At 38.0% G+C, this 12,368-nt stretch overlaps 1 protein-coding gene across 2 annotated transcripts in view; it reads left to right on the forward strand.

Annotated features, from left to right (window-relative positions):
- Nucleotides 1-12,368, forward strand: part of LOC130682133 (probable ubiquitin carboxyl-terminal hydrolase FAF-X) — a 164,592-nt gene that overhangs the window by 134,525 nt on the left and 17,699 nt on the right. For both annotated transcript variants that reach the window (XM_057496276.1, XM_057496275.1), the window contains exon 32: nt 11,078-11,251. In XM_057496276.1, coding sequence (XP_057352259.1) covers nt 11,078-11,251 — 174 coding nt within the window. The remainder of the gene's footprint in view (nt 1-11,077; nt 11,252-12,368) is intronic.

Here is a 12,368-nt window from a genome sequence, read left to right on the forward strand (position 1 = left end):
GGAATTTGTGTGGAATTTCTCCACAACTCCTGCTCTAGAATTCTCAAAGGTCTGGTGACAGGGAAAATATTGCCAAGAGAAACTTGGAATTTCAAGAATATAGGAAGAGCCACAGATAGGTGAATTACTGGGTTTTTATAGAAGTCTACTTTGTTCTCAGATTTAAGTTGTATAAATATTGCAACCAAAAATAACACCAGGTAAAGAAATCACTGAGTATATATTGAAAAACCTTAGACATTTGTAATATAAAGGAAAAATTAAGGCAGTTTTATGGCTTTGAGGCTCTGTGTGTTACTTGAATATCAGAAGATAACCTCTGTGGAAAACCTAGAAGAAATGGACAACTTCCTAGAAAACTAAAGCCTTCCAACGCTGACCAAGGAAGAAACAGAAAATCTAAACAGACCAATTAACAGCAAAGAAATTGAATCGGTAATCAAAAAAATACACAAGAACAAAACACCTGGGCCAGATAGATTCACTGCGGGATTTTATCAGACATATGCATATAGAGAAGACATGATACCCATTCAAATTAAGGTTTTCCAAAAAACAAAAGGAGGGACTACTTCCAAACTCATTCTTTGAATCCAGCATCACTCTAGTACCAAAACCAGGCAAAGACACCACCAAAACAGAAAATTACAGACCAATATCCTTAATGAACATAGATGCAAAAGTACTCAAGAAAATAAGAGCAAACCAAATTCAAAAATACATCAAGATGGTCATACACCATGATCAAGAGGGATTCATCGCAGGGATGCAAGGATGGTACAACATTCAGAAATCCACGAATGTTCTCCACCACATGATAAAAAGAAGGACAAAAACCACATAATCATCTCCATAGATGCCGAGAAAGCATTTCACATCTATTCATGATAAAAACTCTCCACAAAATGGGTATAGAGGGCAAGTACCTCAACATAATAAAGGCCATATAGGACAAGCCCACAGCCACTATCATAGTTAACAGCGAGAAGCTGAAAGTGTTTCCTCTAAGATGAGGAACAAGACAGGGATGCCCACTCTCCCACTGTTATTCAACATAGTACTGTAGGTCCTAGCCATGGCAATCAGACAAAGCAAAGAAATTTAATGCATCCAAATAGGTAAAGAAGAAGTCAAACTGTCACTCTTTGCAGATGACATGATATTGTATATAAAAAAGCCATAACGACTACACTCCAAAACTACTAGAACAAATATCTGAATTCAGCAAAGTTGCAGAATACAAAATTAACACACAGAAATCTATTGCTTTCCTAGACAGTAATGATGAGCGAGCAGAAAATCAGGAAAACAATTCCATTCACAATTGAATGAAAAAGAAGAAAATGCCTAGGAATAAACCTAACCAAGGAAGTGAAAGACTTATACCCTGAAAACTGCAAGATGCTCTTGGCTAGGAAGAATTAATATTGTCAAAATGGACATCCTGCCCAAAGCAATATACAGATTCAGTGCAATCCCTATCCAAATACCAATAGCCAGCCTCCTTCAACAAACTGGAAGCAGTAGTGTTAAAATTCATAGGCAGCCACCAAAGACCCCGAATAGCTGAGGCAATCCGTAGAAGGAAGAGTGAAGTGGGAGGGATCTCGCTTCCCAACTTCAAGCTCTACTACAAAGCCACAGTAATCAAGACAATTTGGCACTGGCACAAGAACAGACCCACAGACCAGTGGAACAGGATACAGAGTCCAGACGTTAACCCAAACGCATGTGGTCAACTAGTGTATGATAAAGGAGCCATGGACATACAATGGGGGAAATGACAGCCTCTTCAATAGCTGGTGTTGGCAAAACTGGACAGCTACATGTAAGAGAATGAAACTGGATCACTGTCGAAGCGCATACACAAAAGCAAATTCGAAATGGTTTAAAGACTTGAATGTAAGTCATGAAACAGAAAAAAACAAAAGCAAAAATCTCTTGGACAAAAACAGGAGCAACTTCTTCATGTACATATCTCCCCAGGCAAGGGAAACAAGCAAAAATGAACAAGTGGGACTATATCAAGCTGAAAAGCTTCTGAACAGCAAAGGACACCACCAGTAGAACAAAAAGGCATCCTACAGAATGGGAAAACATATTCATGAATGACAGATCTGATAAAGGGTTGACATCCAAAATATATAGAGAGCTCACGCGCTTCAACAAAAAGCAAACAATCCAATTAAGAAATGGGCACAGGATCTAAGCAGACAGTTCTCCAAAGCAGAAATTCAGATGGCCAACTGACACATGAAAAGATGCTCCACATCGCTAGTCATCAGAGAAATGCAAATTAAAACCACGATGCGATATCACCTCACACCAGTAAGGGTCACCACCATCCAAAAGACAAAGAACATCAAATGTTGGTGAGGTTATGAAGAAAGGGGAACCCTCCTACACTGCTGATGGGAATGTAAGTTAGTTCAACCATGTGGAAAGCAGTATGGAGATGACTCGAAAAGCTCAAAATAGAAATACCATTTGACCCAGGAATCCCACTAATAGGAATGCTGCAACCCAGTTTGAAAAAGACAGATGCACCCCTATGTTTATTGCAGCACTATTTACAATAGCCAAGAAATGGAAGCAACCTAAGTGTCCCATCAGGAGATGAATGGATAAAGAAATGGGGTACATACACACAATGGAATATCATTCAGCTGTAAGAAGAAAACAAATCCTACCATTTGCAAAAACGTGGATGGAGCTAGAGGGTATTGTGCTCACTGCAATAAGCCAGGCGGAGAAAGACAGGTACCAAATGATTTCACTCATCTGTGGAGTATAAGAACAAAGAAAAACAACTGGAGAGCAAAACAGCAGCAGACTCACAGAACCCAAAAGTGTACTAACAGTTACCAAAGGGAAAGGGACTGGGGAGGATGGTTGGGAAGAGAGGTATACGGGGGGGAAAAAGAACAGAAAGGGGCACTATGATTAGCATGTATAATGTGAGGGTGCATGGGGAGGGCTGTACAACACAGAAGACAAGTAGTGATTCTCCAGCATCTTACTACGCTAATGGACAGTCACTGTAATGGGGTAGGTGGTGGGGTACTTGGTGAAGGGGGAGCCCAGTAAACATAATGTTCCTCATGTAATTGTAGGTTAGTGATAGCAATAGTAACAAAAAACAAAATCCCTCAGCCAGGTTGATCAGTATTCTGATTATTCTGAGCTCTATCACCATAGGTTCATTCTACATGTTTTAGAATTTCATAGAAAGGATCATATAATATGTACTTCTTGTGATTTACTTATTTGGCTTTTGTAGGTTTTTAAAGCAGCTTTTATTGTATTATAAAATACACAACATAAAATTTAGCATTTTAGCCATAAAAAAAAGATACCGTCTGTATATGTTCTAAAAATAATTCTTAAGGCTGCCATATTTAAAAATCAAACAGAAAGATACATAGGCAAAAAGCCAACAGATGCATTGAAACTGAATGTTAAAATATAATTAATACATAAAAGGGCAGAAAGAAAAATTCCTCATCTACAAACAGCAAAAGAATGACATGTGCTTAAATTCAGTTAAATCAGTACTATGTAAAATGTAAATTAGTCCAGTTGAAAGACATCGATTGTCCAGATTAGATTAAAAATAATTTCTGTGCTCTCTCCATGAGACCCCGTTTAAATAGAATGCTATAGATTAAACGTTAAAGGGATTAAAGCACACAATGCATATCACAACACACACATCAGATTGATAATATTTAAAAAATGACAATACCAAATGTTGGGTAGGATGTAGAAAATCTCGGACACCTGTTGTGGGTGTGAGTAGAAAATACCATAGCCACTCTGGAAAGCAGTTTTTTACAAAATTGAATATTCACTAAGTATACAATACAGCAATTGCAGTTATTAAGATTTATGCCAGAGAAAACAATACTTAGGCTCACGCCAAAATTTCTACATGAATGTTCATACAGTTCTGAATAGATGAACAGGCTGGAAACAATTATGTTCTTCTACAACTCAGGTTAGTCAAACTGGTGTAATGGTGTTACATTGAAAAGGTTCAGTGGATTTCAGCAGTATGCTTATGCTGAGTAAAAAGAACTAACTACAAAAGTCATATACTCTGTAATAGTCCTTTTTTTTTTTTTTTACTGACGTCTAGTGGGTATACAATCTTGTATTAGATTCAAGTATACGACACAGTGGTTCACCAGTTACCCACATGATTAAATTGTTTACCCCACCAGTGTGGCTACTATCTGTCTACCTAGAAAGACGTCGCAGAATCATTAGCTGTATTCACCATGCTCTTCTACCATCCCTGTGACCAGCTTGTGTTATGATTGAGAATTGTTGTGTCCCTTTATCTCCTTCACCTTCCTCACTCACCTACCCCAACCCCTCCCCCATGGTAAACACCAGTCACTTCTTACTGTGAGTCTACTGCTGTTCTCGTAATTTTGTTTTGGTTTTAGATTGAGCAAGTAAGTGAAATCATATGATAGTTATCTTACTTTGCCTAGCTTATTTCACTGAGCATAACATCCTCTAGGTCCAGCCATATTCTCGCAAATGACCCAAATTATTGCAGGATTTCTTTCTTTTTGAATGGCTGAATGTGTTCATGGACACTTTGGTAGCTTACATACACATCTTGGCTGTTGTAAGTAATGTGGCAGTAAACATAGGGGCTCGTATGTCTTTCCAAATCAGGGTTTTTGTTTTCCTTGGGTAAATTCCTATATTTGGAATTCCTGGGTTAAATGGTATTTCTGTTTTAGTTTTCTCAGGAAACTCCACACTGCTTTCCAGCACTAACTGACATTTCACCAACAGTATAGAAGAATTCCCTTTTCTCTGCATCTCACCAACACTTGTCATTTCTTGTCTTTTGGTTAGTGGCCATTCTGAGTGGTGTGACGTAGTTCTCATTGTGGTTTTGAGCGCATTTCACAGATGATTAACTAAAAATATAGAGCATCTTTTCATATACCTGTTAGCCATCTTTATTTTTTGTTGGGGAAATGTCTATTCGTGTCTGCATTTTTTTTATTGGGTTATTTGATTTTTTGTCTTCTTCTGGTACCCCTATAATGCAGGTATTGTTCTGTTTCAATTGGTCACACAGTTCTCTTAGTATTCTTTCATTCCTGGAGATCCTTTTATCTCTCTCTGCATCAGCTTCTCTGTGTTCCTGTTCTCTGTTTTCTAGTTCATTGATGGTCTCTTGCATCTCGTCCATTCTGCTTTGAAGTCCTTCCAGAGACTGTTTTATTTCTGTATTCTCCCTCCGTAGTTCTTGCATATTTCTCTGCAAGTCCATCAGCATGGTTATGACTTTTGTTTTGAATTCTTTTTCAGTTAGATAGGTTAAATCTATCTCCCCAGGTTCCCTCTCAGGGGAAGAAGTCTAAGATGTCTGGGTTAGTCTTGTCTGGATCGAGTTTTTTTGCCTTTTCATGTTGATAGGCACAGTGGTTATGCTATTGACTCGACTGTCAGCTGGGAGAGCCAAGAATCTTTCCACTCGCTCCTGGCCTTTCTTTACTGGGACAACTGCGACCCCTAGTGGCTTGTGTTGGGCAATTGCGTGTAGACTGGGTCTCTGTATCTTGCCCGGCCCGTATGGAGAAAGCTCCCTTGCTGTGGGCGTGGCCAGCCTCAGGCCGCTGCTCTGCTATGGCGGGGCCTCGGAGGGGTAGTGGACGGGGGGCTGTTTGGCTGTTTACCTTCGTGAAGGGTCTCAGAGCTGTTGCCCAGGGGCTTAGTGCGCCCGGAGTTCCTTCGCTTTTCTTTGTCCCAGGGGTGCCGGCTGCAGGACCCGCTCACAGGTCTTACTGTCCTGCTTCCCTAGTTTACAGCACCCCACGCATGCACTGTATGTCTGCACTCTGGTGCGGATGGCTGGGGCTGGGTGCGTAGCAGTCCTGGACTCCCTCTCGCTCCCCGCTCCAACTCCTCTCCTCCCGCCGGGAGCTGGGGTGAGGGGCCTGAGGTCCCGCCGGGCTGCGTCTTGTATCTTACCCCTTTCCCCAGGCGCTGGGTTCTCGCAGGTGTGGTTGTAGTCTGGCTGTTGTCCTGTGTCTTCTGGTCTCTCTTTTAGGGATAGTTGTATTTGTTGTATTTTCAAAAATATATATGTTTTTGGGAGGAGATTCCCACTGTCATACTCACACCGCCATCTTGGCTCCTCCTCTCTATTTGATTTTTTTGGTGTTGAACCTTATGAGTTCTTTATATATTTTGGATGTTAACCCCTTATTGTTTGGATTGTTTCTGAATCTGCTCCCCCATATTGTAAGCTGCCTTTTTTGTTCTGCTGTTGGAGTCATTTGCTATACAGAAGCTACCAGATGGCTCAGCAGAAATTTTACAGGCCAGAAGGCAGTAGCATGAAACATCCAGTTATTAAAACAGAGAACCTTCAACCAAGAGTCCTCTCTCCTGCAATGCTATCGTTCAGAATTAAAGCACGGATTAAATATTTCCTAGATAAATGAAGTTGAAAGAATTCATCACCACTAAACTGGCCTTAACAGAGTATGTCAAAGGGACTTTTTATAGATACAAGTGTTCTGAAGGCTAAGTATTTTTATCTAAACTCGTAATAAAGGTAGTAGACCCATTACTATCCAAGCAAGTCTGAAATGAAAAAGAAAAAAGGAAAACCCAAAAGTAGTAAAATCTAGAATATGTAATATCAGTCAAGGGATACACAAAAAATGCAGATGACAACATCTAATATATAAAATGTAAAGGGAGGAGGAAGAAAAAAGTACTTTTAGAATATGTTTCATACAGAGCACTCATGAACTTAATGTAGACCATTACACAGTTAGGAAGCTACCCTTGAACCTCTGGTAATCACAAACCTAAAGCCTATAATAGATACAGAAAAGATTACAAAAGAGAAATACAGTCACCACACCAAGGAAAACCATCAAATAACAAGAGAACAGTATAAGAGAGAAAAAAGGAACAGAGAGGAGGTATGAAAACAACTAGAGAACAGTTACTAAAATGGCAGTAAAAATTCAAAGAGTGCGTAAGAGAGAAAGAAACAAGAGCTGTTTATATGCTGCCTACCGGAGACCCATCTCAGACCCAAAGGCAGACTGAAAGTGAAGGGATGGAAAAAGATACATCACAGAGAAAAAAGCAGGAGTGGCAGTACTTGTATCAGACTAAGTAGATTTCAAGACCAAAAAAGTAGCAGACAAAGAAGAACATTGCATAATGATAAAGGGCTCAGTCCAACAGCATATAACCATTATAAATATGTATGCACTATTCAGCCATAAGAAAGAAAGAAATCCTGCCGTTTGCAACAACATGGATGGAGCTGGAGGACATTATGCTCAGTGAAATAAGCCAGGTGGGAAAAGAAGTGCCAGATGATTTTCCTCATTTACGGAGTATAGCAACGAAGCAAAACTGAAGGAACAAAAAATAGGTTACCCAAGGGGGGAGGGGTGTGGGAGGGCTGGTGGGGAGGGAGGGAGAAGGAGATTCAGGGGTATTATGTTTAGTACACGTGGTGTGGGGGATCACGGGGAAAACAGCGTAGCACAGAGCAGGCAAATAGTGATTCTGTGGTATCTTACTACACTCATGGACAGTGACTGCATTGGGGTAAGGGGGGACTTGCTAATAAGGGTAAATGTAGTAACCACATTGTTTTTCATGTGAAACCTTTGTAAGAGAGTATATCAATAAAACCTTAATAAAAAATTTAAATAAGTAAATAATAAATATGCACCAAATACAGGAGCGCCTAAATATTTTTTAAAATACTAACAGATATAAGGGGGATATAGATCATAACACTTCATCTTAGGAGACTTTAACATATCACTCACATCAATAGATAAACTAAACAGAATGAATAAGGACATAGAGGCACTGAACAACACACTTGATCAGATGGACTTAGCAGATACTTACATAATATTCCACCCAAAGGAGCAAGATACACATTTTTGTCAAGTGTACAAGGAATGCTCTTGAGAAAATACCACATAGTAGGCCACAAAAAGAACCTTTATACATTCAGAAAGTTTTAAATTTTATCAAGCAGCTTCATAGCCCACAATGGTATGAAACTAGAAATAAATTACACAACAAAGACAAGCCCACAAACACATGGGGGCTAAACAGCATACTTCAGAGTAATCATGGTTCAGTGAACAAATTTAAACAAATCAACTGCAAGACATAGTAACTGCACTAGTCAGGGTGCAAATTAATAATATGGGTAACTCTTCAGCCACTGTGTTGTATACTTAAAACCAATATAAGATTTGTGCCAACTGAACTTCAAAAAAAAATACAAAAAGCAAATGACAAATATGGGCAGAAGTTCTGTAGGCCCTTTTTGCAGCATGGGGATCTCTTGTCATCTTGTCGTATGTGTGATGGGTCAAAATATTTAGTATGAGAAAGAGGGTTTGGAGTGCTTGAAACATAAACTTTCAGTTTTTAATATCCCATCTCTTGTCAGTCTTAATAAGATTTCTTCCTCTTCACTGGTTATATTTTTGTCTTCTCTGTGCCAGCAGGTATTGGCCCACAGTGTTACTACAGGCAGCACTGTAGATGTTCTAGCCACCTATTCATAAGCGGCTGGAAAGGACAAAAAAATCTGCTCACTGAGCTTATTTTTCAAAAAACATCGATATATAATCAGGTGATTCAAACAGCTATTTTGCAACAAGTACTACCGATTGATAACATTTATGGAATACTTAACTATATGCCAAACTTTGCTCCAAACACTTCTGTGTATTAATTCACTAAATTGTTACAGCGCAGTGAAGTAGATGTTGTTAATATGTCCATTCTGTAGGTTAGGAAATTAATATGTCCATTCTGTAGGTTAGGTACTGAGAACTTAAGTACATTCTCAATTAAGAGGTTGAGAAATGTCAAATGGAGCAAAGTTTCAGATAAACAGGAGAACTCCCTTAATTCCATCTGCTATGCTGTACTGTTTTGCCTATTTTAATACCTTGACAAGCCTGGTTCTTTCCCTAGACTGGATATCCTAGGCTTTCTGAGCTGAAAAGGAATTTATAAAGCTGAGCCACAGTGTCAGCTCATTGATTTGGAATTTGGGGCTCAGAGAGCTGAGGTGACTTTCCCAAGATTTCACAACTTTTTGAATGCAGACCTAAGCTCTGCATCCTTTCTCTTAATCAGGCTGTGTTTTTCATGTCACTTTTCATTTCCAAAGTAACATAAAATCATAGTGTTGATATCTCCTTCCATTTTACAGAAGAGAAAACTTTTTTTTTTTACTTGATCCCATGTCCTTGTTAAGTCCTTATTGCTAGAATTGGCTGCTCTGGGATTTGTGCTTTTGGAGGCCTGCAACTTTGTTTGCCCGTAGTATCTGGCTACACCTTGATATAGGTAACAGCTGTTATCAGCTATTCATATTTTCAGTCACTAGGGTATTTGGCTGTAGTTACTTCCTGAGCTCATGGAGACAACCTTGACTGAATCACTTACGACACATTCTAATCACAACAAAGCACCTTATTCTACCAAAGTCATTCCTTTTGAAAGTGTTCCAGCTTTATCAGCAGACAGGCATCAAATGGCAATAGAAAAACTGGAAACAGACATCATAATTAGACTGGTAAATTGAAAGAACAGAGTGATTTAGCAGTGATGGAATATTTGGCAAATAATTTTTCATCTGGCCTCATCCCAACTCTTGCAAGTGAAGAATCTTCTGAGAACTGTTTGAAATGGTGGAACCGCAATTAAGCCCTTGGTCATTCACAGATAGGAAGCAGAAACAAGTACAGTTGCTAGAAAGGCACTAAGGGATTGCAGTGGAAACAAACCTGTTAAAAACCGCATAAAATGAGCACTTGAAGTACAAAAGAAGGAAGATAACCGTCACTCCAGCCTTCTGAGCCTTTTGTTAAAGTGAGAATTCGGTCTCCTAAGAAAAAGTCTTCCAGTAATCACTTCAGGAAGCCCCATTACTACAGTGTGGATGGCTAATAAGAAAAACAAAGCAATTTTTTCTTGCCACATTATTCTAGCAGGTACAGTTCCATTTTAAACAAGAAGCCACTGTTGTTTTCAGGAGTCATCGATGACTTAGACCATGAAGGGCTAGTTCTGCTGGGGTAGGGATGGGGGAAATCAGGTTGCTACTTTTCACGTTAGCCTTCGGATCCAGTAGCTCTCATCATCTTCACGTTTATGACTAGCACCCCCAAGAAGTTTACGCAGGCTTCAAAAGGAGAGCGATTTCCTTACTACAAATATTTCAAATCCTCCAAACCTGGAAGAAAATTTAGTTATTATGTGGTACTATAGCTCTCTCTAAGTAAAGTTAATTTTCAGATAAGTGTGGTGGGAAAAGAGATGCAATCACTCGTACAAGAAAAACTGGAAGAACTAAGTTAAATATCTTTGAAAGCACTATTTTGACTGGCTACTGTAAAGGTTTAAAAAACAGTTGGTTTTAAGAAATTAAAGAATACGGAATGCTCTGACTACTGACATGGTATAGTAAATTTGGCAGGATGAACTGAGATATATGGTTTGGCGTCTTCCTTGTAGTGACCATTATACAACTGTCTTCATTTGGTGAAAGTGACATACTAGATCACATACTGTGCTCCAAAAAGATTGAATGTTACTGTATGTAAATTGTAAGTTAATTTTTTTAATAAGCAGGTTTTAGGATTATGAAGGCACATTATGCACACACAGTCAATAAACCTTAGTAAACTCAACATTTTGCTATGTCTTTTGCTAAAAATATAGTTCTAGTTCTATTCTTGTATTCTGTAAATATTAAACATGAACATAAAATATAAAATGTTACTAATACCATCCAGTATGACCGGGTTTTTTTTAGCAGCACTCATTTTCATTTTGTGTACACACACGTGGTATTGTTTTTCAGTATTGGTTGGCCTAAGTTTCAAATCCACTCACTCTAGAATCAGATGTACCTGTCTCTCTCAATTTGAAAAAATCACTCTGTTTATATCATTGTCATTTTCATTGTTAATGAAAAGTAAAATGTGAATATTCTGGGGATGTAAAATGCTGTTTTATTCCGTCTTCTTCTTAGGCTTTGGGGTAAACTTATTAATCTACGTGAACAATATGATGCCGTAGAGTTTCTTCATTGTTTGGTGGATAGTTTAGATGAAGCTTTAAAAGCTTTAGGACATCCAGCTATGTTAAGTCAAGTCCTAGGAGGTTCCTTTGCTGATCAGAAGATTTGCCAAGGCTGTCCACATAGGTAAGTGCTAATTAACATTTTTAGTATGTGCTTTTTAGTGTAGTCTTTAATAAAATTTTTACTAGTTCTTAACTGTATGAAAGCAGGCTGTGGCAATTATCACTAACTGCCTAGGACTGTGAATGAATTACATCTCTGTGTTTTAATTTTTAGCACTCTGTTCTTTGTTTCTTCCTTTTCAGTAACATTTGCTTCTGTTTTCTAAGGAGGTTTATTGACTTTTTAACTACTTTATCATATGTTCTTCTTTGCCTTGTCATATCCTAGTGTATAACATAGCATTTTCCATAAATCTGCAGTTATTACTTATAACTATATTTCCCTGTTGTGTTATATTAAAACTATAATTGAAATATCTTAAATACAGTATGTGTAGAAAATAACTGGCATGTCTGGAGCATAATTTCTGGTAGCAATTTAAAAGTCAACTTTTTAAATTACAAAAAATTTCTATGTATTCTTGTCATTCTTGAGATGGTTGGATATGTTTGCATCAAAAAATTTAGCAAGAGTTGAGAAGACATTCTGTGTTTTAGAGTAAATAGAGAATTCGGTTCACTAATCATTGCTAATAAAAAATAAATAAATTAAATAAATAAATAAATGTAACTCAGTAATAAGAGTCCCTTTCACAGAGTTCATTGGTGGACAGACACTTTTATTGTGTAGAAGTTTTATTGTTAAACAAAGTAATAGAGAAATCGGTTCACTAATCATTCCTAATGAAAATAAATAAATAAATAAAATAAATAAAAATAAAAATAAATAAATAAATACATGTAACTCAGTTATAAGAGTCCCGTTCACAGAGTTCATTGGTGGACAGACACTTGTATTGTGTAGAAGTTTTACTTTGGCACTTGTTATGTTCATACAATGTTTTGAAATCCTTCTCATGAAAATAACCACAAAAGTATGGTGTCTTCTACAACCCAGTAGAAGTAATGTTGAGTCATCCTTTTTACTTTATAGACATTAGTTGGGTGTGAGTGGAAGAGCGAGTTCTTTTGAAGATGTAGAAATGATTTTGGGAAAAATAATACTACATAAATGAAAATTCTTTATCATGTTAGTTAGCATTCATTTGGAAGATGGGAGACTCACTCACCTAATTTGA

This window comes from Manis pentadactyla, chromosome Y (genome assembly GCF_030020395.1).
Source record: "Manis pentadactyla isolate mManPen7 chromosome Y, mManPen7.hap1, whole genome shotgun sequence".
NCBI classification, from domain to species: Eukaryota; Metazoa; Chordata; class Mammalia; order Pholidota; family Manidae; genus Manis; species Manis pentadactyla.